General features: G+C 31.4%; 2 protein-coding genes and 1 non-coding gene across 6 annotated transcripts; 2 read left to right on the top strand and 1 right to left on the bottom strand.

The window, feature by feature from the left end:
- Positions 1–2,902: 2,902 nt before the first annotated feature.
- On the top strand, positions 2,903–8,968 carry LOC11431478 (GPN-loop GTPase QQT1). 3 transcript variants are annotated; one of them, XR_003012201.2, is made up of 11 exons: positions 2,903–3,012; positions 3,132–3,292; positions 3,388–3,467; positions 4,074–4,148; positions 5,788–5,891; positions 5,973–6,129; positions 6,233–6,320; positions 6,601–6,673; positions 6,763–6,893; positions 8,529–8,637; positions 8,746–8,968. XR_003012201.2 is itself a non-coding variant. In XM_003617237.4 (11 exons), exons 2-10 carry the CDS (start codon positions 3,156–3,158, stop codon positions 8,584–8,586), a joined length of 903 nt encoding a protein of 300 aa, XP_003617285.3. In that variant the 5' UTR covers positions 2,903–3,012; positions 3,132–3,155; the 3' UTR covers positions 8,587–8,623; positions 8,746–8,968. The 3 variants fall into 3 exon arrangements, 2 of the variants coding, with proteins under 2 accessions (XP_003617285.3, XP_024639636.1); XM_003617237.4 differs by having other exon boundaries at positions 8,529–8,623; XM_024783868.2 differs by having other exon boundaries at positions 2,958–3,006; positions 8,529–8,623.
- A 4,276-nt stretch (positions 8,969–13,244) lies between these two features.
- On the top strand, positions 13,245–13,316 carry TRNAE-UUC (transfer RNA glutamic acid (anticodon UUC)). The gene has a single exon. It is a non-coding gene; the product is annotated as a tRNA-Glu (tRNA).
- A 276-nt stretch (positions 13,317–13,592) lies between these two features.
- LOC11437034 (GTP-binding protein At3g49725, chloroplastic) lies at positions 13,593–18,184 on the bottom strand. Of its 2 annotated transcripts, XM_003617239.4 has the most exons (13): positions 17,823–18,184; positions 17,685–17,749; positions 17,020–17,082; positions 16,560–16,649; positions 16,344–16,456; positions 15,839–15,907; positions 15,262–15,406; positions 15,127–15,182; positions 14,981–15,031; positions 14,808–14,862; positions 14,638–14,694; positions 14,313–14,432; positions 13,593–14,227 (listed from the first exon to the last, which is right to left on the bottom strand). In XM_003617239.4, the coding sequence occupies exons 1-13, from the start codon at positions 18,136–18,138 to the stop codon at positions 13,760–13,762; spliced, it is 1,668 nt and encodes a 555-aa protein (XP_003617287.2). In that variant the 5' UTR covers positions 18,139–18,184; the 3' UTR covers positions 13,593–13,759. The 2 variants fall into 2 exon arrangements, with proteins under 2 accessions (XP_003617287.2, XP_024638934.1); XM_024783166.2 differs by lacking the exon at positions 13,593–14,227 and having other exon boundaries at positions 14,330–14,470.
- Positions 18,185–27,062: the final 8,878 nt, after the last annotated feature.

A 27,062-nucleotide genomic window follows, 5' to 3' on the forward strand; every position in this document is an offset into this window, starting at 1 on the left:
ATTTGTTTGTTTTTTTTAGAAATTTCACTTTTTTCTTGGAGGATATACAGAGTATAATTTTAGCAAGTACAATCAGTCTTGAATACATGCGTTCCTTCAATATGCTTGCTTGATCATGTACAATAAATTGAGTTAGAAGTATTACATAATTGAATTGAAAACTTATTGCAAAATGAAGATAAGGAGAAGCAGGGTGATGATATGAGTTAAAAAGCAACCGATCCTTTAATAAACTATGTCTTTCTCAACAGCTCAACCCATCGTCTTCTTCTGCTTCCGTGTTAAATGCTTCTTCATAAGAGTAAGATTTTAGTAACACTTGTATAATAAATATCAAAAATTCATAAAAGCAAAACTTTATTTCTCTAACACTTTTTTGATAAATAAGAATTAGTTATTCTAAATGTAACTAGTAGAAAATGTTAACACTAAGTTCTGATGAAAGATACTTCGATATCAGGTAAGTAGATATTAATCAATAAAGTTGATTTTTTTTTTGAAAACGTCTAATCTCATTATCAAGAACAGCTTTGAATTTGGCCAATTGATCAGCGCAAGAGTTTCACTTATGTAAAGTGTGCACAAGAACAATATTTCAGTCCCTACTCAAGAGGGATCGAATGTAATCAACAATCACAACACATAGATGTGTATGTGAAACTCCCTCTTTGATAAATTTGACCGCGGAGAAAGAATTAAATTCACAAATTATATCTTAATAGTCATGAGTCCAAACTAGATCAAGACCATGGGATATGGTTTGATGCTCAACATTAATATTAGATGTAAAACCACAACGTTCGGAAAAGTCAAATATCCAATCCCTTGACGAATTCCTAAGAAGACTGCCATAACCAGAACGACCTGAGTTACTAATAGAACTCCCATCTACATTGAGTTTGATCATATTCTCAGGTGGGTGTTTCTAAGAAACTAGTCGGGAAGCCTTGTCGAGACTAGAGTCACAAAACACCTTAGAAATAATTCATTTATATATTAAAAGTTAAATATGTTTTTAGTCCTAAAATTATATACTTTCAAGTTTAGTTCCTAAAAAAATATATTTACTTTTAGTCTTGATTTACATTTTATAGAGACTATTTTGAAAAACTAAAAGTATCTATTTTTCGTAACAAATTTTTAAAGTAAGGACTATTCTTGAAAAATATAATATTATGAAGGACTAAAATTACAATTAAAACTTCATAGGGATTAAACTTAAGGTCAAATGCATCTAAAGATCCTTTAAGTTTTTCGTTTTTCCCAAAGTGTTCCTTTAAGTTTCAAAAGTCTCAACCAAGTCCTTTAAATTTCAAAAGTCTTAAAATGAATCTAAATTAATGATGTATAGGGATTTTACTTTTCATGAACCACATACATCATTAATTGAATGAATCTAAAAAGTAAAATTTGCTTATATTTTGGAACGGAGGGAGTATACCTGAAGAGAGAAATATCAATTACTCTTTCTTGCATTATCAAAGGCTAAACATTATCCCTAACCCTAACCTCTTTCCATGGCCAGTACCAGAGCTCGCTTTTGCTGTGTTCTTTTCTTCATCATATTTTTGGTATATTCCTTTGCATGGATATACATTGCCGCGGGATCTGCAAAACCCTGGTGTCCAAGTCGAGACTTCTTCTTCACTCGACTCCTTTACGATAACCAACACCACTAAACTCACGGCGGAATGGAACTTAAAACTGCTCATGTTAAAACCTAACAATGGTCTTCAAGTCTCATACCATGGCTTCCATGCTGTGATTAATGAATGTGTTTGATCCATTTGCAAGTAACTGGTTATTTGATCCAATTAAATCTGCTTCTGGGCTTGTTGCACATACATCTCTAACTGGTTAGCATCATTCAATATTATGTGTGATGCTCTTCAAGATTGGGAACAGAAGAATAAACCACACGCTTCAAAAGAGACAGGGATTAAAACAGTAAAGTTTATATATGCTTGAGGATAAATGTATGTATCTTGAAAATTTAGTATGACAGTTATAGCTTCGCCGTGAAGCTGAAGTTCAGTTTCTCAGCACTGCTCATAAAACCTTGGCCTCCACTTCCTCTTCTCAAGTATCAAGATAAAAATGCTTTTATTCTAATCAACAATTTACTAACTTTTTCATGATATAGAAATAAGTAAATTGTTGATTCACAGAGTTATTTATCCCCTTCCAACCATCATTGTCAAAATTACACAATTTTTCATTCCTAAATAAAAATTGAGTGAAGTCTATTACCACTCTCAATTTTATATTGTCTACTTTGATATAATGTCAGTCTTAAGTCTTAACTATCAAGCAAAAATGAGCCAATGCACAGGTATTTTGTTAGCTAATCCAAAATTTTCATTTTTACTCGTTTGAATTTTATTATCCGAATAAAAAATACGATTCAAATTGTATATTTTGAAATATACTTATATATAAGCAACAATCAAAATCTCGTGTTATTTTAACTGTTGCAAATTTGACTTTTAAAAATCACATAAAGCAAAGTAAAAAACCGAAAAAAGTTATCGAATAAATTCTAAAAAAATATAAAAATACCAAAAAATAAAAAAACAAATAAAGCTTATAAAAGTTTTATGAGAATATGAAGAAAAAAAGTTCCATTCCTTGATTTTTTTTTTTTACTTCTTCGGATTTTTCTATGTAAGTTTTGAAGTAAATAATTAAAATCGCCTAAAATTTAAATTTTCAGATGCAACACAGCAGAAACTATTAACAATGACTTAAAACACACAAAATATAAACATATTAAAGTAGTGAGTTAAAATGATTATTAAACGGATTATCCCTATCATAAACAAATTCAATTTTTACGTTGATACAGTTGAAATTAAATTATTCAAATCGATTTTTCATATAATTTTTTGACACAAATGTGTATAAAATGTTGGATTTTATAATAACATTTTTTGAATTGTATAGGAGGTAGCGCTCAGTTTGAAATGTTGGATAGTTCTACTTCTACTGAGAGCGCGCTAGAACTCGGTGAGGGTTAGTTCCTCTCTCTCAAAAACCCTAAATCCCAATAACTGTGATATTAACCATTTTTTAATTGAATTGAACATGTATATAGTTAATACAATTTCCTCATTCATACTTGTTTGTTGCAGCATAATTGAAAAGAAGGAACAAAAATGGTGTTTGGGCAAGTAGTAATTGGTCCTCCTGGTTCTGGAAAAACTACTTACTGTAATGGCATCTCTCATTTCCTCAATCTTATTGGAAGGAAGGTTGCTGTTATCAATTTGGATCCAGCTAATGATTCATTACCGTATGTGTCCTCTTTCAGACATTCTTGTTATTCTTAAACTTGTCTTTTTTCAGTTGTATATAGTTAGTTAAATTAGTTGATATTATTGAATATAGATATGAATGTGCTGTCAACATTGAGGATCTTGTCAAACTTAGTGATGTCATGATGCAACATTCTCTTGGTCCTAATGGGGGTAACTAAGTCTATTCCTTTTTTGTTCATTTAAGTATGTTTGAAGGATCTAGAGATTACTCAGTTGGATAGGGATTTGATATATGATACAACATTATGGCGCCGTTTGATACATGTAGCCGACCTAACTTAGTGGGATATGGTTTGATTGTTGTTTAATGTCATAACCAAAGTCCAAAAGTACTATTGGGAGGTGGTATATAGCATCGACACTTCATATTGAAAGTGTGTTGAGTGTCCGGCACCGACACATGTAGTTACATTCACGTGTTGGGTGTCCGTTCACTTTTATTTTCTAAAACTATTACATGTGTTTACATGTCAATGTAACCCTGTTTGGATTAACAACTTAGTTATGCGCTTATAGCATAAGCTTTTTTAATATATGTGCTTATGTATAAGCTAATTCTATAACAAAAGATAAAATAAAGTCAAATTGTTCTCAAATAAACTATAAACTATTTTTATAAGCTTTATGGAGAGCTTATCAGCTTATGAACATGTCATTAACTGTTTTCCATAAGTTCATCCAACAATCTCACTAGTACTAGGCATTCGTGTCTTACCGTATTCATATTCTGAAGTTTCACTTGCGTTGTACAAGCAGGTCTTGTATACTGTATGGATTATCTAGAGAAAAATATTGACTGGTTGGAAGCAAAATTGAAACCTCTTCTGAAAGGTTATTGCATTATTATACTTTATCTTTTAGATTTACAGCCTAAATCATCCTTAAATACACTCACAAACTACTAGTAATTTTAATAGTTATAGTGTGGTTTTAAATTGTGGTTGTGGCTAGGATGTGAACTTTGATTTTGTTGTTTAAAGCACTAAATTATTATCGATGCCTTCGCAAATAGTGATTGTGATGTTGTTGTTGAGATCTCTAAAACATTTGTATTGTGACCACAATTGTAGTTACGGACTACAATTTGCAACTGAGTTAGAAAAGTCAATTGCATATAGTCAAGTGTCAATCATTGGAAATTTTGGTGAAATTTTATTCATGAATTAATAGAGGTTATGAGCTTCGTTGAGTATGACTCGTATATAGACTCAGATGAGGGGCAAAGGGTGGTGAAGGAGCTGAGCTAGCGTACTGTTGCGAAGCTCCCTCCACCCATGCCCTTGTGTTTGGGTCAAACGTGTGTTAGGCCCAACTGTTGTCAGGGGTGGGAGTGGGGGTCTATCATGCCCCACGGTACGGTTCAGGGGTATTGTTGTAACACTGTAAAACCTAATTCATTACAAAAATATACGAAACTATAACTGCTCTATAGTTGCAGATGTAGCCATGTAGGCACCATTTGTCAAACTGCGTGAACAAAGACTGTGTCTCATTGTCTTGCAATTTTGGTTTCTTTTATACTTCTATACTAGTTGTTGTTCCAACAAGTTTTATCTAAAGTCATAGTTTTAGTCATTGATCAAATTCAGTTATCAACCACTTAAAATTATTGTTATGATGTTTAAATAATAGGGATTCTTGTAAAGTTTTGTAGAATTGTTCAATTTTGAATTGAACTTAATTTGCAAATTTCAGATTTTAATGCACTGCATTTTGTAAATTGAGTTTGCAAAAACAACTCTTCAAGATGAATTTCAACACAAAAATTCTGTTTACAATCAAACTGAAATGAAAAACAAACAAGATTTATTTTAGGAGAAGATGAGTTTGCAAAAACAACTCTGTTTGCAAAATTCTGCATGTTTGAAGTAAACTGAGTCTGCAAAAACAACACTCCAAGATGAGTTTCATCATTGGCTTGGGACTTTGGATTGTGTTCCTCTCAACGTGTTCGATTCTCATCGATGCCAATTTCGGTGGGACTAGTTTGACTTCTTAAAAAAAAATGAGTTCAACATTCAATATTGTTTGGACGAATGTTTGGAAATTATCAACTGAAAACCAAACATACAGTAATTTAGGAGAATATGAATCCTGTGTTTGTATTTCAATTTGACTTGACAGACTTACAAAACTTGATTTTCAAAAGATGCATTGGGTTTAAGCTTTTTCCCATTTCTAGAGCTCAAAATACAAAGCTTCATAAAACAAGAGAAGATCCTTGGTAGTAGATATAGTGTTTGTTTTATGCTATATGTATTTCTTACTAATGGTAAGGTTCTAATGATAAAAAAATACACAGAAAGTCCCATAACAAAAGTCACAATTCAGCTATAGATAATTAGTCGCATATTAGCTAAACATTCAGTAGATGATCTATATATTGTTCATTGCATTGTTAGTTAGATGAGTTTTTTTTAGCACTTATGTGATAGTTGCTGACAATATTATTCACGTTTCACTGTTTCAGATCATTATTTACTCTTTGATTTTCCTGGCCAAGTGGAACTATTTTTTCTTCATTCAAATGCCAAGAATGTCATCATGAAACTCATAAAGAAATTAAACTTGAGGGTATATTTCTGTTCTTTACGTCTTGCTAGTGTCAAACCATGTCTTATTTTAAGAACTAATTTGTGTGTTCATTATATGCAGTTAGCGGCAGTTCATTTGGTAGATGCTCATCTTTGTAGTGACCCTGAGAAGTACATCAGTGCATTGCTTCTAACCTTATCCACAATGCTACATATGGAACTCCCCCACATAAATGTCTTGTCAAAAATTGATTTAATTGAAAGCTACGGAAAGCTAGGTGCTGTAATTACTTGAGTGCCAGGGGTTAAAATGCATTTTTTCTAAGCTGGTTATTTTGGTTGACAAATTTGTATGTTCATTTTTCTGTTTGATTGTTGCAGCCTTCAACCTTGATTTTTATACAGACGTGCAAGACTTGTCATATTTGCAAGACAAACTTGATAGAGATCCTCACTCTGCTAAGTTCAGGTGTGATTTGTTGTGTGGAGATTCTTTACCTACTCGCCATTCTTCTGAGTGTAATAGTTTTTCTGAGTGTGATAGGAATGTTGTGTTTTGTACTTGTTAGAACTTTTGAACTGTTTTCTTTATTTAAGTGTAGCTTTCTAAGTTGTATTTCGTTATTTGTGTTGACTATGCTAGCCATTTAATGCCATGTTAAATAGTTGTTGATTTCATCCTTTAGGTTACGTACACGGTTTTTTTTATTGAGCAAATGTTTTAGAAGAATTATGTGTTATATTTGCAGGAAGCTCACAAAGGAATTGTGTGAAGTCGTTGAACACTACGGTCTCGTGAATTTTACAACCTTAGATATTCAGGTACGCCAGATATGCATAGTTTTTTCATTTGTTTGTATCAAACGTTATGTTGAAACTTGAAATTCTTAAGTTGGATTTTCCTTTTACAGGACAAAGAGAGTGTAGGGAATTTGGTGAAGCTGATAGACAAAACCAATGGGTACATATTTGCTAGCATAGATGCAAGTGCAGTTGAGTTTAGCAAGATTGCTATGGGAGCTCCTGATTGGGATTATTATAGATATCCTTTTTTTTTTCTCATGCAACTATTCTGACTGATTTATCTTTTACATTGTGATAAGTAACTATAGTAAATAACATCATTTGCTCATCAATTTCATTGTAGATTTACCATTCTACACTTGGAATCTGAATAGACTCTTTCTTTGAATGCTTATACTGTTTTTGAACTGTTTTTTTAGTTCTCTAGTATCAAAAGTGATGATGGTATTCTATTATAAACGCAATAGTTTTGGACTCCCAAGTTCATTCCATTAGTTGGCGGCAATGCCTGATTGTAACTTGAATTGAAGGGTTTATGTAAAAGCTCTTTAGAAAATGTTCTTGCTGGCAGAACGACAATAGGCCGAGACCCTTAATTAGAGGAGAGTTAGGGGAAATGTATTGGCCAATAATAGTCTTTAAAGGGGTTTAGTAGGTGACTGTTCTAGACATTTAACAAACCAACTACTGTTACAGGCAGTAAGTTAGTAACTAATGTTATAGTTGGTTTACTGAAAGAACAAAAAGGGTCGACGGCTCAAGGCTAGGAGAGGAAAGGATATAAGAAATATAGTGAGGAAATTAAGAGAGTTGTGAATCTTTTAACCATCCAGAAATGTTTTTCATTCTTTGTATACAATTGGTCCATGATGCAAGTATATAGGAGGGGAGAAGAAGGGGCGTGAGAATAGTAGAAGGAATAACTGGGTCTAAGAAACAAAGCTTACTCGTGTTGTGTATGAAAGAAGAAAGAAACACATGGCATTTGCTGTTGAGGGAAGGAAAGAGAGAGAGAAGAGCATAACAGCATGGGCAGATGGAAAAAAAGTATCTAGAGATATAGCAGATATTTATTGGGGGAGGAAACCGAGAAGGGTCGTAATAATTTTTGAGTGATCAGTGAATACTTTTTGGCTAGGCTGAGTGGAGAAACTGGTTCTTCCTCTGAAAAAGGGGTTATTCTGGTCTTCTTATTTTGATATGCCCAAAATGCAAAATATATAGAAATAAGTTAATGGGCCTTTGAGTACTGAAAATAAGTGTACTTTTGGCCAAGCCATCTTGGAGTATTTAGGCCACACATTATGTCGGAAGCCTATTAAATCAAAGCTTTGTATTGTATGTGGTTATGGCCTACAGCGACATATACAAAAGGATTCAGAGGGTTCTTAGACTTGACGAGCTACTATGGGTACTTCGTTCATGGTTATGGGAAGATTACCAGACTTGTGAATCAGTTGTTAGGAGATGGCGTTGTATGGAATAAGGAAATGCAGGCAGCATTTGAAAACAGGTCAAAAATATATTTTTTTCCCAACCAATGTTTGAATGCCATTATTATTTATTAGTCCTATTTGAAAGAAGGCATGGCTCTATGCAGTTGTGTAGTGCTATTTAGTATTTACTCTCTAAGCATCTTTTCAATTTAATAATGAACTATGTGACTAGTTCAGGTAGGCAGGTACTTTTTGCCCTTGTTTTTATGTAGTCCTTTGTGTATAACAATAATATTTAGATTACATTTTGGAGCAATGGAGCCGATAATGCTATAGGGTTAATTAGTGTTCCGGCTATCACAAGTTTCTCCACTATGTTGCTTATTCCCGGACCTAATTTTTAATAATGATGAGCTTCCCTTAACTCAGCTATCTACAGTTGCAGCAGTGCAAGAGAAGTACATGAAGGATGATGAAAATATTGATGATGATTGATGTGGAAACGCTTATTATTTTCTTGCAGCAGTGCAAGGTAATGACCACCTGGTAATTTTACTTCATTCATGTTAAGTTGCATTTGTGTTTTGTACTTCTGCTTCTGTAAGTTCTGAAACCAATGTGAACATTATTAATAGTCTGTGATTCCCATTTCAGACATCGACTATTGTGACAGCATCTGTATTTTTCTCATCCAAGATTTTGAGAACATGGTGGAAGCAGAAGAGCTTTCAGTTAGTTTCATGATATTATTATTACCTAATTCCAGGCTAGTACAAGAATAAGCGTACTAGGCTCGACTTTGTATAGAATCCCTACCTCGTTTTAGTATTGAACGATATTTTTGTTGTTATTTGAAGTCAATTCATTTGAATTTTTCCGAAGTGTAGTTTTGCTGTAAATTATTGTGGCATGTCATGGTTTGGAAATCATTTCCCACCAGGGTTTGATCACTACAAAGATCTTGATAATGGTCATCATGGTTGTGGTATCCCTGCTTGGGGGATCGTTGTCATCGTAGCAAGTTCTTTGTTTATGCTTCTTTTGATGATCTGTTTGTTAGGAGCAGCTTTTCCCAACCTTTTCAAGTGTTGCAAACCGGCTCCACCACCAAGGACAGAGGCGGCAGCAGCGAATGCAGCGCCGGAGGATGGCCTCCGGTATGATGCTTAGAAGAAGATGATGGTGATTTTTCATGCTAGCTGTTTCAAAAGTGTAATGTTAATTATATGTTCAAGTATGAATAAAAATCGTATCTGGTTATTTTAAATATGTTTATTTCATCATTTTCACTGTATTTTAGAATGATGTTATTCTTCTTTCAAAAAAAAAAAGAATGATGTTATTCTGGTCCTCTAAAAAAATGATGTTATTCTGGTGATTAATTTCACTGTGTTATTCTTAAATTATAATAAAATGTTGCTTTTTTATTGTACCAAAAAAAATATCGCTTTTTTATTCTTAAAAGAAAAAGTTATTATAAAAGAAAATGCACTTATTCTTTTTAAGATCAAAAGAAAATAAATTGTATATTTAACTATTTTCCAATTAATAAATTCTATCAATTTTTTAATGAGTAGTAGAAAGTTAGTAAATTTTGTTTATGAAATACAATCGAGTTGGCAATAATGTCTGTGAAGTTATGGCATTTCCATTCTTACTATAAAGCTGCAAAGTGTTCTAATTTTCTGAGAAGTTTTTCCTGAATATTTCTATTATGAACAAAATTTCTGCATTTCCTAAGTAAAAGTTTTCATTGTACTCTCATGATGATCGTATGTGTTTGGTCCATTTCACAAAGTTTATTTAATCATTTTCAATGTATTTAATAATGATGTTATTCTTGAAGTATAGCATTAATACATCCCCCGGTCCCTTAACTTATTTTAAATTCTCAGTTTGGTCCCTTAACTATTAAACGTTTCAATTTGGTTCTTATCTTTGTTTTCGACATCAATTTGGTGCTATTTTATTAATTTGAAATCCCTAAAAAAGAATACCGTTGGATAAAGGAAGTTCATCATATCTAACCGTGTATCACCAACACCTAAGTATCCGAAATTTAATTTTTCAAAATAATAAAAATTCTTTTATATTAATTTAGAAATAAAAAAAATTGAAAATTAATTTTCAAAAATAAAAAGAATTCTAAAAAATTCAGGATTTTTTTTTTGCATATTTTTTTAAAAATAATTCTGGAAAATGGCTTTTAATTTCAAAAGAAAAATATGAACTTTTTCAAAATATATAATTAGCCAAAATCGTAAAATCTTCATAATTTCGTAGAAAAAATGATTTTTAAAATAATCGTAATTCTGAAATAAAATTTTTGAAAAAAATTATCTGAATTTTTTCTAAACTGGTATCCAGATTTTTAAAAGTTAAAATATTTTTCAATTTTTTTTTTGTAGAAAAAAATTTTAAAAACATTTTTTCGAAAAAAATCTCCTCTTTTTTTAAAAATTTTGAATTTTTGCTTTTTGTGTATTTTGAAAATTAAATTTCAGAATTTTTTTAAAATCTTTTTAATTTCGGAAAAAATCTGAATTATAATTATCAAAAATCGATTTTGGCTAATTATTAGAAAATATATTCCGACAAAGTTCAGATTTTTCTTTCGAAATTAAAAGTAATTTTCCAGATTTTTTTAAAAAAAATATCGTGAATTTTTTTATTTTCAAAAATTAATTTTCAATTTTTTTAAATTAGTATAAATGAATTTATATTATTTTTTGAATTTTTAAAAGTTAAATTTCAGATACTTAAGTGTTGGTGATACACGGTAAGATATGATGAACTTCCTTTATCCAATGGTCTACTTTTTTGGGGATTTAAAATTAATAAAATAGGACCAAATTGATGAGGAAAACAAAGATAATGACCAAATTGAAACATTTAATAGTTAAGGGAGCAAACTGAGAAATTAAAATAAGTTAAAGGACCGGAGGATCTATTAAGCCAATAAAATATAAGTTCTTATTTTTACTATCTTTCTTTTCTTAAAGAAATAGTTTTTTTTTATAATAGACTTTTTTCATAATGCCCTTATTTTTTTTATGATGAAAAAGGATAAACTGTATATTTAACTATAATAAATTCTACTATCAATTTTTTTTATTGAGAATAAAGTTAGTTACTCTTTTTAAAAACAATATACAAGCCAGTATAGTGTAAAGATGAACAGAAAAATAATTCAAAATCTGGTAAAGTATTGAATTAATTTGTAATTACTCCTACTCTCCTAGCCTGTGCGATGGTATATTGGCAATGATGTTTGTGAAGTTATGGCACGTCCCATTCTCACGATAAATCTGCAGAGGTTTCTGATTTTATGAGAAGTTTTCCATGAATTCTTCTGCTTATGAACAAAATTTCTTGCATTTCCTAAGCAAAAGTTGTCATTGTGCTCTCATGATCGTAGGTGTTTTGGTCCATTTCACAAAAATGCTTTGACAACAATTAGAATATGAAAAATTAGAATAATTACTTACCTAAATTGGCACAATTTAATACTACCTACTGTGATTTTAGTCTTCAAAATTAATTGTTCCAACACATTTTTACCTCATCCGTACAAAAAAACCTTTTTAAGGTACTAAAAGTAAATACACATTAATTGATTTTTTTTCAACCTCTTTTCAATAATCTTTCTCGGACTTGGTTACTAAATAAGTATGGTTCAATTTTGTCAAAAAAAAAAAGTATGGTTCAAAGAGCTTTAAGCTGCGAACATTTTTATTTTTTACCATGGACTTTAATCCCAAATCATGAGCAAAGATTTAATGAGTAACATTATGTAAAGCATAATAATGGTATGAGGTGCTTGCCTTGTTCATATCAATTGACTCTTTAATATAGTCTTGTAAATGAGATGGTTGATGCTTTGCTTTAGTCTTGTTGACTGGCGTGGTGGCACAAGTGGTGAAGGATTAGGACAAAAGAATGAGTATCAACGACAATTTGAGTTTGAGAAGAACTAGATTTAGGTTTTGGTTTGGAGCACAAATTAAAGTGAATAATAGAACTAATTTTTAGCAATCTATAGGTGAAGACAAATTTAGATCATTCATAAGTAAATAATAGAACTAATTTTTAGCAACCTATAGGTGAAGATAAATTTAGATCACTCATAAGTAAAAAATAGAATGAAAATTTTTATTGTTCATATGTAAAGAATAGAACTAATTTTTTATTAGGTGAGACAAAATATTTTTCATTAGTCAATTCATTATAAAATAGTCCGTGTTTAATCAAATAGTTAAAAAATCTCTCAAAAAAAAAACAAATAATTAAAAATAAATATTTATTTAATTAGTATTGTGTCATGTGTATATCTTCTAAATAAATAATAAAAATTTAAACAAGATTATAATATATTAATTATAATTTAATATATAAATCATACATTGAAAATAAAAAATTCCCATGGTCAAACGTTAATGGGTTTTTACAATTCAATTAGTTTAATAAGAAATATGCAGGTCATTAGTACTGTATATTTTCAATATCGTCTACATGAAAAACGAAGCAATTTTTTTTTCGGAAAGGAAAATGAAAATTGAAGCAAATTATAATACCTACGACTATAAATTATACATGAGGGAAATATTTATCATTGGTCAATTAGTATTGTGTTATCTCAATATCTTCTAAAAATATTTGAGCAACTTTATAATACACTGATTTTAATTTACTCTATAATCATATACATGATACCATGTTTCAAAAAAGAAACAAAAAAAAATCATATACATGATACCTGCTTTTCAATACTCAATTAGTTAGAAGACTGCACTTTACTAATCAATTAGATAAAAGAAAACATGTATTTTATTAGTACTGTGATTTTTCAATATCTTTGAAGTAAATAAATATGCCGTAAATAAAAATTAACTGCATAAACTATAGGTGAGAAGAATATTTTTTATTGATCAATTAGTTAATCAAATTAAACAGTATTCTCATAGTAAGATTATGAAATTTCAGCTCAGGTGACAATTGAAATATGTTTGAATTTGGTAGTAATTGAATTTTTTTTTATTTTTTTTTGAAGGAATAATTGAAATTGTTTTGTTGCCAAAATTATTGGCCAAATCAAAATTTAAAACAAATTTTCATTTCGTTTTATAATTTTTGATACAGAATCTAACATCAATTCCATTGTCGTCCAGCGGTTAGGATATCTGGCTTTCACCCAGGAGACCCGGGTTCGATTCCCGGCAATGGAAACTTTTTAAACTTTTATTTCTTTTTCTTTTCATATATGACAATCGTACAATCTTCTCAATTTTTGTTTTATATTTTCAAAAATCAAAATTAAATTAAGACCGTTTCGATCCTGATAAAATGTTGTAAGTATGAATGCAGAGAAACGTGATCCGTATTTTTAATGTTCAAATTTTCAGTTGCACATGGATATGACAAATACATCATACAAGTATCCTACGATTAAGCATAAAAATGTAAACAATTGCATGGATAGATGGACCTATCAACATATAATATAGTAAAGAAAAAAAAGCCAATCTAATAAATATTACATATAATGCCCTGTGCAACGTCTAAAATAAGTGTTCCGTAAATTATTTATATTTTTTTTAATGATGGCAAAACTGTTAACAAGATAAAGATGTAGCAAAAAAATTACGACCAACGCACACAACAAAACAAGCTAATTTTCTACTACAATGCTAGAATCTTGTGTATGTGAGGGCCTCCATTTTCTATCAAACAAATTTCTTTCGACCACTTGTGCACCCTTCAATTTCTCATCCTGACTACTCAATTTCTCATCTATTAGTTCCATCAACTCTTGCAAACCGACTCCTGTGATGGCAGATGTTTTCACATGTGGACTAGACGGTAACATCGCGCCGGCATTTTCCACACTATTGTCTTTATTAGAGGACTCAATTTGTTGGTCAGCCGCAGATGAAGGCAAACAAAAATCGCCTTCGTTAAGCACGGTATCTTCCTCGTACAACCAACCATCAGAATAGTCTTCTTTTTCTTCCGTTAATGTCTCAATGTTCACATCCTCCTCTCCATCAATGCTACTAGTTTCATCAGCCTCTTCATCTTCATTGAGATGTTCATCAACATTCTCATCAACATCCGTGAACTCTTCTTCAGCATCAATCTGAACGTTTCAGAGATTGAGTGAATATATATACATTCGATTGTTTTACTTGCATTTTGGTAGAAGGGGAGATGAATTATTTTACCTTATTCCAAACTTCAATCATATTCTGAAGCTTCTCTTGTGACACGCCTATTTGTTGAAGAACTTGGAACACTGTCGTGCGGTGCTCTTCAAGATTGGGAGCAGTAGAATCCACCACATGCTTCAAAAAGGATAGATTTGTCAGTTGTGTTGCTTATGCTGCACAAATGACCAATTCCAAGAGGATATCTTTTATATATTTTTGAGCAAAAGTAATCACACAAAGCTAGAAATGATGTAGAGACTGTTGTGTGTGATGAAGACAAATCAAATAAGGGATTTGTGAGTTTTTGTAACTGGTGTAAGAATTAGATGCAAAATCATACCACAAGCAGGTCTGCTTCCACCACTTCTTCTAAGGTTGCATGAAACGCTTCCACCAACTTCAAAATTTAAAAGAGAAAAAGGGCAACTGTGTCATTGTTAACGAATTGTATTGACAAGATCAATAAACAAACATGCTGACATGGCAATTTGCTCATGCCTTTGTCATTACCTTTACAGGTAAATCAGATATAAATCCTACTGTGTCGCTAAAAAGCACTTTCCTCCTATAAATAAAATTCGACAGTGACGTATATGTAAGTGTACCAAATGTTATCATCCAGAGTACGAAAAAAGAAGAGAACTGAAAAAGAGATTAGAATATTGAGTTACTGGTCACATTACCCCGAAGGAAGAACAGCACTTCTTAATCTAGGATCGACTGTAGCAAACAGTCTGCAATACATGCAACAGGAAAAAAGTTTACATTATAAAGTAAATATTAAAAAAAAATAAAGGATGTAAATGTATACAAGTACAGGGGGTTTTACCGACAATCGCTATACAGATCACTGTCCGTTAGATTACTAACTAATGTAGATTTTCCCTAATAAAACAAAGACATATATCAGCGATGCTGTCTAATTACAGTAAATAGCAAACACATATATACTTATACGACTTACAGCATTTGTATATCCAACAACAGCAATAGTGGCTAAGCGTTGTGCAGATGAACCCCCCTGCCTCTTCCGACCAGCACGTTGCACAGCACGGGTACGGCGAACCTCTTCAATTTGTGTCAGTAGATAGTTTCGCCTATCTAAGAGTCTAAGAGAGTTTCACAATTCAGTGACCAAATTATGTAATAAAAGGTGATCATAAAAAATGTTGGAATTGCACATTAACAAGTGGTTCATGCATCACAGACAGGACAAAAATATCCAGCAAAACTACACTATAATGACAAGAACGTGTAAATGTCAAATAAGCCTGCAATCTGCATGCATGGAAGTTTGAAACACCACAAAACCCATAACATACATTTTTTTCTTGGCATTCGTGCCTTCCAAATATTATTGTGGCCACAAACACGTTTACAGTGAATATTTTCAATGACTTAATGCAGAGAGAAAGTGAAAAAACCAGCTTTAAAAATAACACAAATTAATGAGGAAACCATAAGAGATGCCAAGAAAAGGAAGGAATAGATTGCTTGAGAATAAATGTATGTATCTTGAAAATTTAGTATGACAATTATACCTTCGCCGCTGAAGCTGAAGTTCAGTTTCTCCGGCACCGCTCATAAAACCTTGCCCTCCACTTCCTCTCCTGATATTGACAAGAATTATAGTAAGATGCTGTAATTGTATTCAACAATTTACTAATTACTGATACTATAGATTAGGTGCATACATAGATTTACAGAATTACACATTCTTCCAGAAATTTGTGCATAAGAGAAAGAGTGGGTGAAGAAAGTGATAGAAATTAAATTCAGTTTTCAACCCATTTGTACCTCATAATAGCAATATGTAAAGTGTTAACAGAAAACTTAATAGGTATGTGAAGTAATAAAATATTTGGTGATCCAAACAATATGTCCAAGCAAAAAAGTAAAAGATCCGATCAGAGTTCAAATTTCATAGTTGCAATTAACCCATTCATCAATTAACATTAGAAAAACAAAACAATAATCATTTCTTCCAATTGAAAAATAGAATCAAACAACAGAAAATTAGTGGAAAGAAAAAGAGAGAAGTCCAACCCTCGGGCACTGACAACTTCAGCTTCTCCAGAACCACCAAATGTTAAGCGACCATTAGGGCCTAAAACACGAACAAGTCTCGACTTCTTGTATGACAGAGCTGCAAGTTCAGCCTACACACTCAGATGTCAAAGCTCACTCTCAGTTACAAGGCAAATTTAAGATATAATACTATCAAGCATCAATCAAATTGTTGAATGAAACCACAAAACATACCTGCAGCTTAGCTTCCTTGGTGAATGCATGAGCATTAAAAATCTCAATTATAAGACCTACACGATCCACCACCGGTTTATTCCAAGCTCTCTAACAATAACAAGACATCATTATCAAAATTTAACAATTTTCAATTCCTAAATGAAAACTGAGAAAACAGTCATTTTCGTCCCTTAAATGTGTGATGCAATGTGACTGTAGTCCTTTGAATGTATTGAAATTACGAAAGCGTGTCTTTTATTATTAGTAATTTTAAGGATCAAACTGACTAAGAGAAACCACATTCGATGACTAAACTAACTAACAAGAGACATGTTTGAATACCAACTAACCAACAAAAGATGCACTAATGTGTATTTTTGTAATTTTGATAGAATCAAGGACTATTGTGACAATAACTCACACATTCAACAACGAAAATGATTGTTTACTGAACAACAATTACACAAGCATAACTCACCTCCATATTTCTTATCTGAATACCAGACAATATTGCATTAACAAACACAGCATCCACTTCACCCTGTTACACACACACACACACACCAATCAAAATCTAAATTAGACCATGTTTGAATAAATAGCCTAATTAAGCGCCTATAGCATAACCATTCATCATATAAGTGATTATGTACAAGTTATCTATAACAAAACATAAAATATAGTCAAATTAATTTCATATAAGCTATAAACAGTTTTCATAAGCTATCGTGAATAACTTAAAAAACAACTAATGCACATGTCATAAGCGGTTTTCATAACTTCTCATGTCAGAAGCATGGTAGAGCCCAACAAGTAGAAAAGTGAGCTGAAAAAAAATGAAATTTAGAATTGAATGAATGAGAAAAAGTTAATCACAATTGGTGTAGGAAACCATTTACACAATGATCCTAACTATACTAACAAACTTCAACTAATTTTAAACCAATACTAACCAACTTATAACTATGTTTAACAAGTTTAGTTATAATCACTATATGAAGTGTTTTCCTACATCAATTGTAATCAACTTTTTCTCATTCATTCAATTCTAAAGTTCATCTGTCTTACAATATCTAATAAATCTCTATATATATCCAACAGTTTATAAACTCAAATAATTAAATCGAAACACGAAGTTAATACCTTTGATTCTACAGCATTTAAATGACACTTGATAGTATCAACTGTTCCAGGACCAAAATAAGTATCTGCAAAACATGAAATATCCAAATTGGGTTACATAAAAAAATAAAAAATAAAAACACAAGTTAAAAACCGAACCTGCACGAGCTTTATGTCCTTTAAGAGAAGGATTCTGAACAATAACATGCGGTGGTAGTGGCAAATCAAAGAAATCAGTGTGAAAATAACCATCACGTTGATCTTCAAGTGAATTGGCTAGACACAGTGCTTCGTTGAGTTTGGCTTGTAAGAGCTTTTCGGAACGGAGACGAGGCTGAACCACCAGAAGCTTCGGTGGGGCGTCGTCGACGGGAGCGGTGGAGTAGGGAGAAGGAGGAGGGTAAATTCGGCATTTTGAAGAAGTTAGGATTTTTCTCTTGGTAGATTCTAGTGTTGCAGACAAGTTTCTCAACATTGTTAGTTTCTCTTTGCTCTATGCTTCGGCGTTTCTTCTTCCATCCACGCAATTCGAACCGCAGTGGGATACAATTACAGTAATACCCTTCAATAATATGAAGGATAATTTTATTTTTACTTTCCACAATTTTTTATTTATATTTTCATATCGTTAATGAAGGATAATTTTGCAAAATGACTTCTAATTTCTCTTTTTCATGTCAGATTAATTATATTTTTTAATTTATGTAAAATAAATAAAACGACTTATAATTTTAAATAATTTAATACTTCAATTATTTACTACAAAATACTTCCTCTTTCTCAAAATCATAGGTCAGAGATATAATTTTCCACAAATTTAGATTTTTTTTTTTTAAGAAACTAAAATGGATTAAAATACCGAAAGCCTGGAGATTTCAGCATAAGGAGTGCCAAAATCATAGCTAAAAGAGTCAATTACAAGAGTGCCAAAAGGCCAAAACATGAACAAAATAGAAGGCTACCCACAAATTTAGTTGATATTGTAGGAAAAAAGAGAGATTATAATTTACTTTATAAATTATAATTTATTAATGCTATTAGAAAGAAAGGATCTATCCACAAGTCCTAGCTCAACTGGCAAAATGTCGAAATTGTTAGGCCGAATGCCATGACCGAGGTTCGAACCCGGTACCTCCACTTGTGTGTGTGTGCGAGTTTATAATGACTTTGCTATTTCGTCCATCTACCAAAAAAAAAAAAAGGATCTTACGTTAATGATTCATCGATAATGTAAAACGACTTCAGCGTATAGTCAACGCATAATGATTCGGGGTCATAAGAAAAATCCATCTCATATGTTGAAGTCGTTTTACATTATAAATGAGATCATTGTTTAGCTCAGTTGGTATGGACATTGCATAATATATGTAAGGTTTGAGGTTCGAACCCGGACCACGAAAAAAAACGAAAGAAAAAAAATAAAAAAATGGTAGAGTAAACTATCAAATGGTATAATAGGCCACATTCAAAGCAAAATGTATTAACAGAATGATCAAAACAATTAGATTCAAGAGATGAGTTTTCTCAACTTTTTTTTATCGTTAAATTATATGGTATCTTATATTTATACATTTAGATTCATGGCTAATGGATCATGACATGACATATTATGATTTATGAGTTTCCGCTATTGTCATGATGTGCAATTTATTCTAATATGTGACATTAGAGTATTTTATTTATTTCTTATACTTTAAACCATTAAAATAGTTTAATATAAATTAATAAAAATAGGCACAAATATACTAATGGTCCCTCAACTTAATTTCAAATAACGATTTAATTCTTTATCCTTTTTCGTTGTTGTATTTATGCCTCTTAGTTCTTTTGCATATGAATTTTCAAGTTTCAAAACCATAGTTTTATTTTCTTATAGACTCTCAAGATTTAAATCTATGGTCTATATAAAATTGCTCTTCTCCCATACCCTGGCCAGCAGTTTTCTAACTTCTCCACACTCTTCACTAAAATTACCATGTCAAACCTTAAGGTTTTGATTGGATTATCAAAGAAAGAGTAAGGAAAGAAAGAAAGAGTTAGGAAAGATTATATGAGAAAAGAAAAAGAATAGAAAGTAAAGGGATTGTTTTGGTTGTTTGGTACAAAAGAAAGTGGAATAGAAAATTAAAGGAAAGAAAGATCCATATTTATTAATTGGCATAAACATGTTCCATAAAAAAATAAAGCATAAACACGTATCTAAAGGAATATAGTTGTTTCTCAATCTTTCCATCCACATTAGAGCGGAAAGTTTTTTAGGCATGGGGGGTGCCACATAACTTTCTTTCCTTTCTCATTATTCCCTTGAACCAAACTGTGAAACAATTTTTGGTTTCGGTGTGCTTTCCATCCTCAATCTTGCGAATGAAACATAGTGTTAAAAAGATTATTACCGATCGTAGACATATCTTATGCCATGTTTCTTATTAATATGATATCTTTTTACTGGCTTTTCGAAAGAAAAAAAAAAGGGTTTGTTTCATCTTTTTCTAATTTATATCTATTATTTCTCCTTTGCTTATGTTTTCTAATTATATATTGGAAAGCAGTTTGCAGTGTTACTAAAATTTAGTTCTTAGTTTTATCCCATTCAAAACTATGAATTATACAAATTTATATTATGTTACGTACAAAAATAACAACATTAAAGCATCCACAATCATATGGTCTTAACTATTTAAGACATGGTACCTAATATGTATCTTATTATGGAGATCTTTTTTGAGGTCCTATAAAATCCCGGATCTCACTTAAGATCCTCAATTTTAAGTGGGATTCACACCTTTTTAATATTAAAATTTTATATATAATTATATAAAATTATTGATAGTTGAGTTGTGTCTTTTCTCACTTAAGACCCCAGGTCTTAACTATAAAATGTATGTATTTGTCTCTCTGCACTAAAACAAGTGTAATCAAAACATTGTATCATATCATCTCCTATCACCACCATCATGATGAACCAGAATCTATGAAATTATTTTTTTCATCAGTAGCAGCCTGTGTGTGCTTCCATGTTTACAATTACATGTATCCCTACCATGATCAACATCATTAATCTCTCCGCGTTCATGGCATTTGGCTGCTTCATCTTTTCCTACGCATCAGCCCTCCCACAACATCTCTCCGTTTTCCGCCTCCGCCTCCATATGCTCGTGGTCTCCGACATTGGATACGTGTGCGGCCATATACTCCTTCTCTTTTCCTTCGTTCAAATGGCTCTAATGAATCATTTTGGAATGATACACCACACTTTCCCTGCTGCTACTGCTGCTATGTTTTCCTTCTCTTTTCTTACCACATTTCTTGCTTTCCGTTTTTACACCGCTGTTAATGTTATGGCAAAGGGGACTTAAAGGGTTAGTTGGTTTACTTTATTTCACTACTATTTTATGTATGTTATAATCATCATATTTCAAATTAATGAACAAGTCTTTGTTTCTGTGATTAACATATATATGTAGTTTGTTACTTACAATCTTGCATTTTGTGATTCATTTTTAGCTTTGAATATCATCATTTTCCGATTCTTGTGGGTTTAGAGGAAGAAGTGAGAAAATTTATTTAATAACATAAAAAAAAAAATCCTAAAACATTCGTATGAAAGTGTCCTTTATTTACTCGACTAGTTTTTAAAATAGTAGTAATGGGTTTTTTCCCAAATAAAAAAGATTCAAATAGGTAGGGGTGATAAAGAAGTACATTATCCTTAAAAAAAGCTATGTAAAATTAATGTGTTCAATCTTTAGTAAAAATAAAGAATGAAAGTAGGTATTTCAATACCTTCCCAACACTTAAATGGAAAATAAGAGTTATTGCATAATGAAGATCTCAGGTAGGTGAAGGGTTAATTATCCAATTCAATGGCAAAAAGACAAATTAAAATGATGCAACATGCGATGGAGAAATTCAAGTTGCGGATGAAATTGCATGCATTGAATAGTTTGTGGATTTGTGAAAATTGTTTAAGGAAGCAAACATTTGAAGTTTTGTACTTTTATGTATGTAAATAAATTGAACTAAAACGAATTCGGCATGTACGTTACGTAAGTAAGTTACATCATGGCTTGTAAACGTTTTTTTTTTTACTTTTTATAATTTTTTATAGAAAAATCGTTAAAAGAAAAGAGATTCAAAGGCTATTGTAATTTTAATCTTTTATAATATCGTAGTTTTTTTTTTGTACAAATAATATCGTAGTTTTTAAGAATAGTCATTGTTTTGAAAACTTGTTACAAAAAATCTGACAAAGTCACAACAAAAGAATTTCCGAGTAATTTTCAACCAACATATTTCCAACTTATAAAACAAATAAGACTTATAAATAGTCTCTATTAAATGCAAATCATAACTAAAAGTGAATAAAAAAATTTTAGGGATTAAATTGAAAGTATATAATTATATAGGGACAAAAACATATTTAACTCCTCATATATAAATGAATTGTTTCTAAGGTGTTTTGTGTAACACCCAAGGCTGACGAGGGTGGGGAGTGATCGCCGGTGCACAAGGCACGACAATGAGCGGCTCCTGACAACTTCTAGAGGAACTGAATCACATCGAAATGAGAGGGATCATGAGGCCGTGTAGGTATGGGACTACATGGTTGAAGGTAGACTTATAAGAATTGTTTGATACTACTTATATTAACAAGATGCATCTTCTTTTTGGTAGCCCATTCCATAAGAACTCCACAGTTAAGCGTGCTTGACTTGGAGTAGTCGTATGATGGGTGACCTACTGGGAAAGTAAGCGTGCGAGAGAGGACAAAAAACGCTAGAAAGACTCATGTTGGTTTGTAGGGTCAATCGGCAATGCTTAAAGTCGTCTGGGATGTTACATTTTGTGACTTTAGTCTCGACAAGACTCCCCGACTAGTTCCTTGGAAACACCCACATGAGAATGTGATCAAAATCAATGTGGATGAGAGCTCTATTGGTAACTCAGATTGTTCTTGCTATGATGGTCTTCTTAGGAATACGTCAGGGGTTGGATTTTTTATTTATATTTTGATATCGTTAATGAAGGATAATTTTGTAAAATGAATCATAATTTCTCTTTTCTATATTAGATTAATTATATTTTTTAATTTATGTGAAATAAATAAAATGACTTATAATTTTGAACGAAAACGATAGTAATTTAGTACGTCAATCAAATTTACAAAATTCTTCATCTTTCTCAAATTATATGTCAAAGAAATAATTTCTCACAAATTTTGTTGATATTGTATGAAAAAGAGAAATTATAATTTACTTTACAAAATTATCATTTATTAATGTTATTAGAAAGGAAAAAAAAAAAAAAGAATCTAAAAATGGTAGAGTAATAACTATCATCCCCGTGAGTTTATCTCAGTTGGTAGGAATACTGCATATTATATGTTGGAGCTGGAGTTCGAACCCCAAACACCCCACTTCTCCGCATTTAAAATGTATAAACTCTAACCACTTGACCACTTACCAACAAAAATAACTACCAAATGGTATAATAGACCATAGTCAAAGCAAAATGTATCAGTAAACTATTTTTTTTAAGAGGCCACAACAAAAATATATTAACAGAACAATCAAAACAATTAGATTCAAGAGATAAGTTTTCTCACCCCTTTTTTATCGTAAAATTATGTATGGTGTCCTAAATTTATACAATTAGATTCATGGCTATTGGATCATGGCATGACATATTATGATATATGAGTATCCGCTATTGTCATGATATGCAATTTATTCTAATATGGAGTGACATTAGAGTATTTCATTTATTTATTATACTTTAAACCATTAAAATAGATTAATTTTATATAAATTAATAAAAATAGGCACAATTACACTAATGGTTTTTCAACTTAATTTCAGATAATGATTTGATTCTTTATCTTTTTTCGTTGTTGTATTTATGCTCTTTCGGTTCTTTTGCATATGAATTTTCAAGTTTCAAAACCATAGTTTTGTTTTCTTATGGCCTCTCAAGATTTAAATCTATAATCTATATAAAATTGCTCTTCTCCATATAAATTTACTCATTCTCAATCTCTCACGTAAACTAACCAAAATACTTTCAACTTAAGTTAACTCATGTTGGATATCAGCATAAGTAAAATTTATTTTTTAGGTTCATTCATTTAATGATGTATGTGGTTCATGGATCACATACATCATTAAATGAATGAACCTAAAAAATAAATTTTGCTTATATTTTAAAACGGAGGGAGTATTTTATTGATTTATAGGAGTAAACTTAGTATTTCAACCGAGGAAAAAAACAATATTCATTCATGTTTGGTACCAAACCCACTAAAGTTAAAAATCAAATGGCTAATTTTCATTTTAGCAACACGTCACAGTTCCCTAGCTATTATTATTTTAGGAAAACCTTATAGGTGTGTGTTCATATGGGAAAGGTGAATTCTTTTCCACCATGGGAAAGTTCACTTTAACCATTAGATCATTTTGAAGAGTACGATCTTATTATACACTTGCAACACTATATTATTTCTTTTACATCTTCCACCACCCTTCTCTCCTTCCCCCACCACCAACAACATCAATCACAACACCTGCTCGGCAACATCAAACCCACCAACTGCTTCCGCCCAACATCTCATCCCACTTCCTATTAATCAGTGTATTTCTACCCAAGGTTGGCTAATTTTTTTGGATTTTTCTGTGGGGGGCTGCCGCTATCAATCAATTTCACACCTATTTTTGTGGTAAACCTTTGTATTTTGCCTATACTTGCACACCTTGTGCTTGTTTTATTCTTATAATTTAATTTTTGTTGTTGTTCCTTAAAAAGCGTGTTTTTTTTTTTTACTTTAATTACATGAATATTGTTTTTGGATTGTTTTTTATTTTAATATTCTGGGTTTTTATTTTAAGAGCAAATTGATGAAGATGGATATGGATTGTAGTCTCTTGGTTTTGGTGGTTTTTTAAGAGCAAACCGATGAAGCTGAATATGGATATGGATTATAATTTTGGGTTTTTTAAGAGCAAATTGATGAAGATGATGAGGGAAAAATATATAGTGTAGGACCATCATAAAATCTATGTTCATCTCTAATCTAATGGTAAAAAAAAACTTTCCCATGGTGGGAAAGGATTCACCTTTCCCATGTGAAATGCCACCAACTTTATATTAGATGAAGATATTGACAAAATTTAGCCAAAAGATCTTGAGACTGAAAAGTGCGTAAGAGAATTAATCTATTGCTTCTTGTAATCACTTGTCACCTTGAATTTTGGATCGAGTAGCCCTTATAAGATTTTTGAATGCAACCCAACGTGAGTTAATTTATGTTAGAATTCAGCGTGCGTTAACTCACGCTGATATACATATTAGTGTGTGTTAATTCACGTTGGATATACCAAACATGAGTTAATTTAAGTTGGAAGCATTTCGGTGCATTTTGGTCGGTTAATGTGGAACTCAACAAATTTGTATGGGAGAAGAGCAATTTTCAAACTTAATTTTCTATTCCATTATCACATCTCTTTCTTAACTCTTCCTTTTTTGCTTCTTTCTCACAAAACCAAAACCCTGGCTAGCAGTTTTCTAACTTCTTCACACTCCACACTCTTCACTAAAATTACCATGTCAAACAACCTTAAAAAATTATTACCGATCTAGACATATCTTATGCCATATTTCTTATTAATATGACATTTTTTCATTGGCTTTTCGAAAGGAAATAAAAAGGGTTTGTTTCATCTTTTTCTAATTTGTCTCTATTATTTCTCCTTTGCTTAAGTTTTCCAATTAAATATAATGGAAAGGATTTTGCAATGTTTCTAAAATTTAGTTCTTAGTTTATCCCATTCAAAACTATGAATTATACAAATTTATATTATGTTACGTACAAAAATAACAACATTCAATGCAACATTACATGACCAAACATACACACACATATATTTAATTGAATTGTGACTTGTGAGGTAAAAATAGAATGACCATATTATTACCAACAATGTCATGTTTTTCAGTTTTGTATTTAAGTCGCACAACTTTCATCTGAACTTTGGAGAGTATATTATTTATGATATATCAGGTTTAACATTGGTTTATATGAAATCTGGTCCATTCACTGGTTTCCCACTATAGGAAAAATACAGTACCTGCCCATAGTAAATGTCACCAACTTATTACTAGAATCGGTAATGTGAACGTTTTGGTTTAAAATTAAAAGCAAAGCATTTAGAATGTGTTGTATCTGTAACCAAGAAAGACTTTCTCTTTGATATTTGGTTTAATCAAACATGTGAATTGCATTTTACTCCTCCATTATGGCATCAGCAGTTGTTTGGAACTTAATCACAAGCCCATACAACACCGAGAATATCATCTTGTTCCAGTACTTGGCCTTGAGCTTCTTCATCTTCTCCATCATCACAGCCCTTGCAGTCTCCCGCATCGGATCTATAATCGGGCTTATGATTCTTCTTTCTATTCTTTTTCTCGTTGCCTACATTGCTTTTATGGCGAAGGCATGATCAAGCGTGTTTCTCTAATTTAATCATTGTTTTTTTTTTTTTTGGTAGATAGACGAAATGTCAAAGCCATTATAAACTCACACACACAAGTGGAGGTACCGGGGTTCGAACCCCGGTCATGGCATCCGGCCTAACAATTTCGACATTTTACCAGTTGAGCTAGGACTTCTGGATAATTTAATCATTGTTTTACTTTGTATTAAATAAATATCTCTTCTTTGTAATGTTTGGTCTATTCAAAATATGATTTGTATAATAACATTATGGTTGATGAATATATCATGTATGAATGTGGTTGTTGTTTCATGGTTGTGGTCGAAAATGAATAGAGAGAAATTACTATTTAGTAAAAAAATCGTATTTGTCTGAATTGTTTACAAGTTATTGTGAAATTAAAAGTTGTAAAACATACACGGGACCGCAAGCAATTTCTTAATATTTAGGCTAAAAATAAGAATTGTGATTGCAAAACTGAAATTGCTAAGAAGATGACATGGTGATTTTGGTGAGTGGCTATATAAAACAGAATCTTTGATGGATAATTATCATGGTTTTCTCTATTCTCTTTTCTTTTTCTAGATGTACATGTCAAATAATTAGGAGAGAAATGCTATAATGAACAAAAGTTACATGTCACAAAAAAACATGACAAAGAGTCCATTTGTTATGTATTATTATTAATTATTTTTAATTATGAAATCTCATTTTTATTATTTTAATAGTGTTTGTTTCCGATTTTTTTTTAAATGGTTACAAAAATTAGTTTTAATCTTAAAATGATTAGTTATTCATAGAAGTTTTTTCAAAACCTATTCAAACACAACTATATACTCTTACCATGGTTTATAATGGCCAATGTACTTGAGGTTTTAGTTTAGGAAGTTTCCTTCGTTTAATTGTGCCC

Source organism: Medicago truncatula, chromosome 5 (assembly GCF_003473485.1).
Source record: "Medicago truncatula cultivar Jemalong A17 chromosome 5, MtrunA17r5.0-ANR, whole genome shotgun sequence".
Taxonomy (NCBI): Eukaryota; Viridiplantae; Streptophyta; class Magnoliopsida; order Fabales; family Fabaceae; genus Medicago; species Medicago truncatula.

Excerpts from the sequence above, each read along its gene's own strand:
- LOC11431478 (XM_003617237.4), top strand. The coding sequence starts at position 3,156 with ATGGTGTTTGGGCAAGTAGTAATTGGTCCTCCTGGTTCTGGAAAAACT. Across the intron at positions 4,149-5,787 it reads ATTGAAACCTCTTCTGAAAG|ATCATTATTTACTCTTTGAT; the intron begins GTTATTGCATTA and ends TCACTGTTTCAG. Across the intron at positions 5,892-5,972 it reads TAAAGAAATTAAACTTGAGG|TTAGCGGCAGTTCATTTGGT; the intron begins GTATATTTCTGT and ends CATTATATGCAG.
- LOC11437034 (XM_003617239.4), bottom strand. The coding sequence starts at position 18,138 with ATGTTGAGAAACTTGTCTGCAACACTAGAATCTACCAAGAGAAAAATC. Across the intron at positions 15,032-15,126 it reads GATCTGTATAGCGATTGTCG|ACTGTTTGCTACAGTCGATC; the intron begins GTAAAACCCCCT and ends CATGTATTGCAG. Across the intron at positions 14,433-14,637 it reads TGGAAGCAGACCTGCTTGTG|CATGTGGTGGATTCTACTGC; the intron begins GTATGATTTTGC and ends TCCTTTTTGAAG.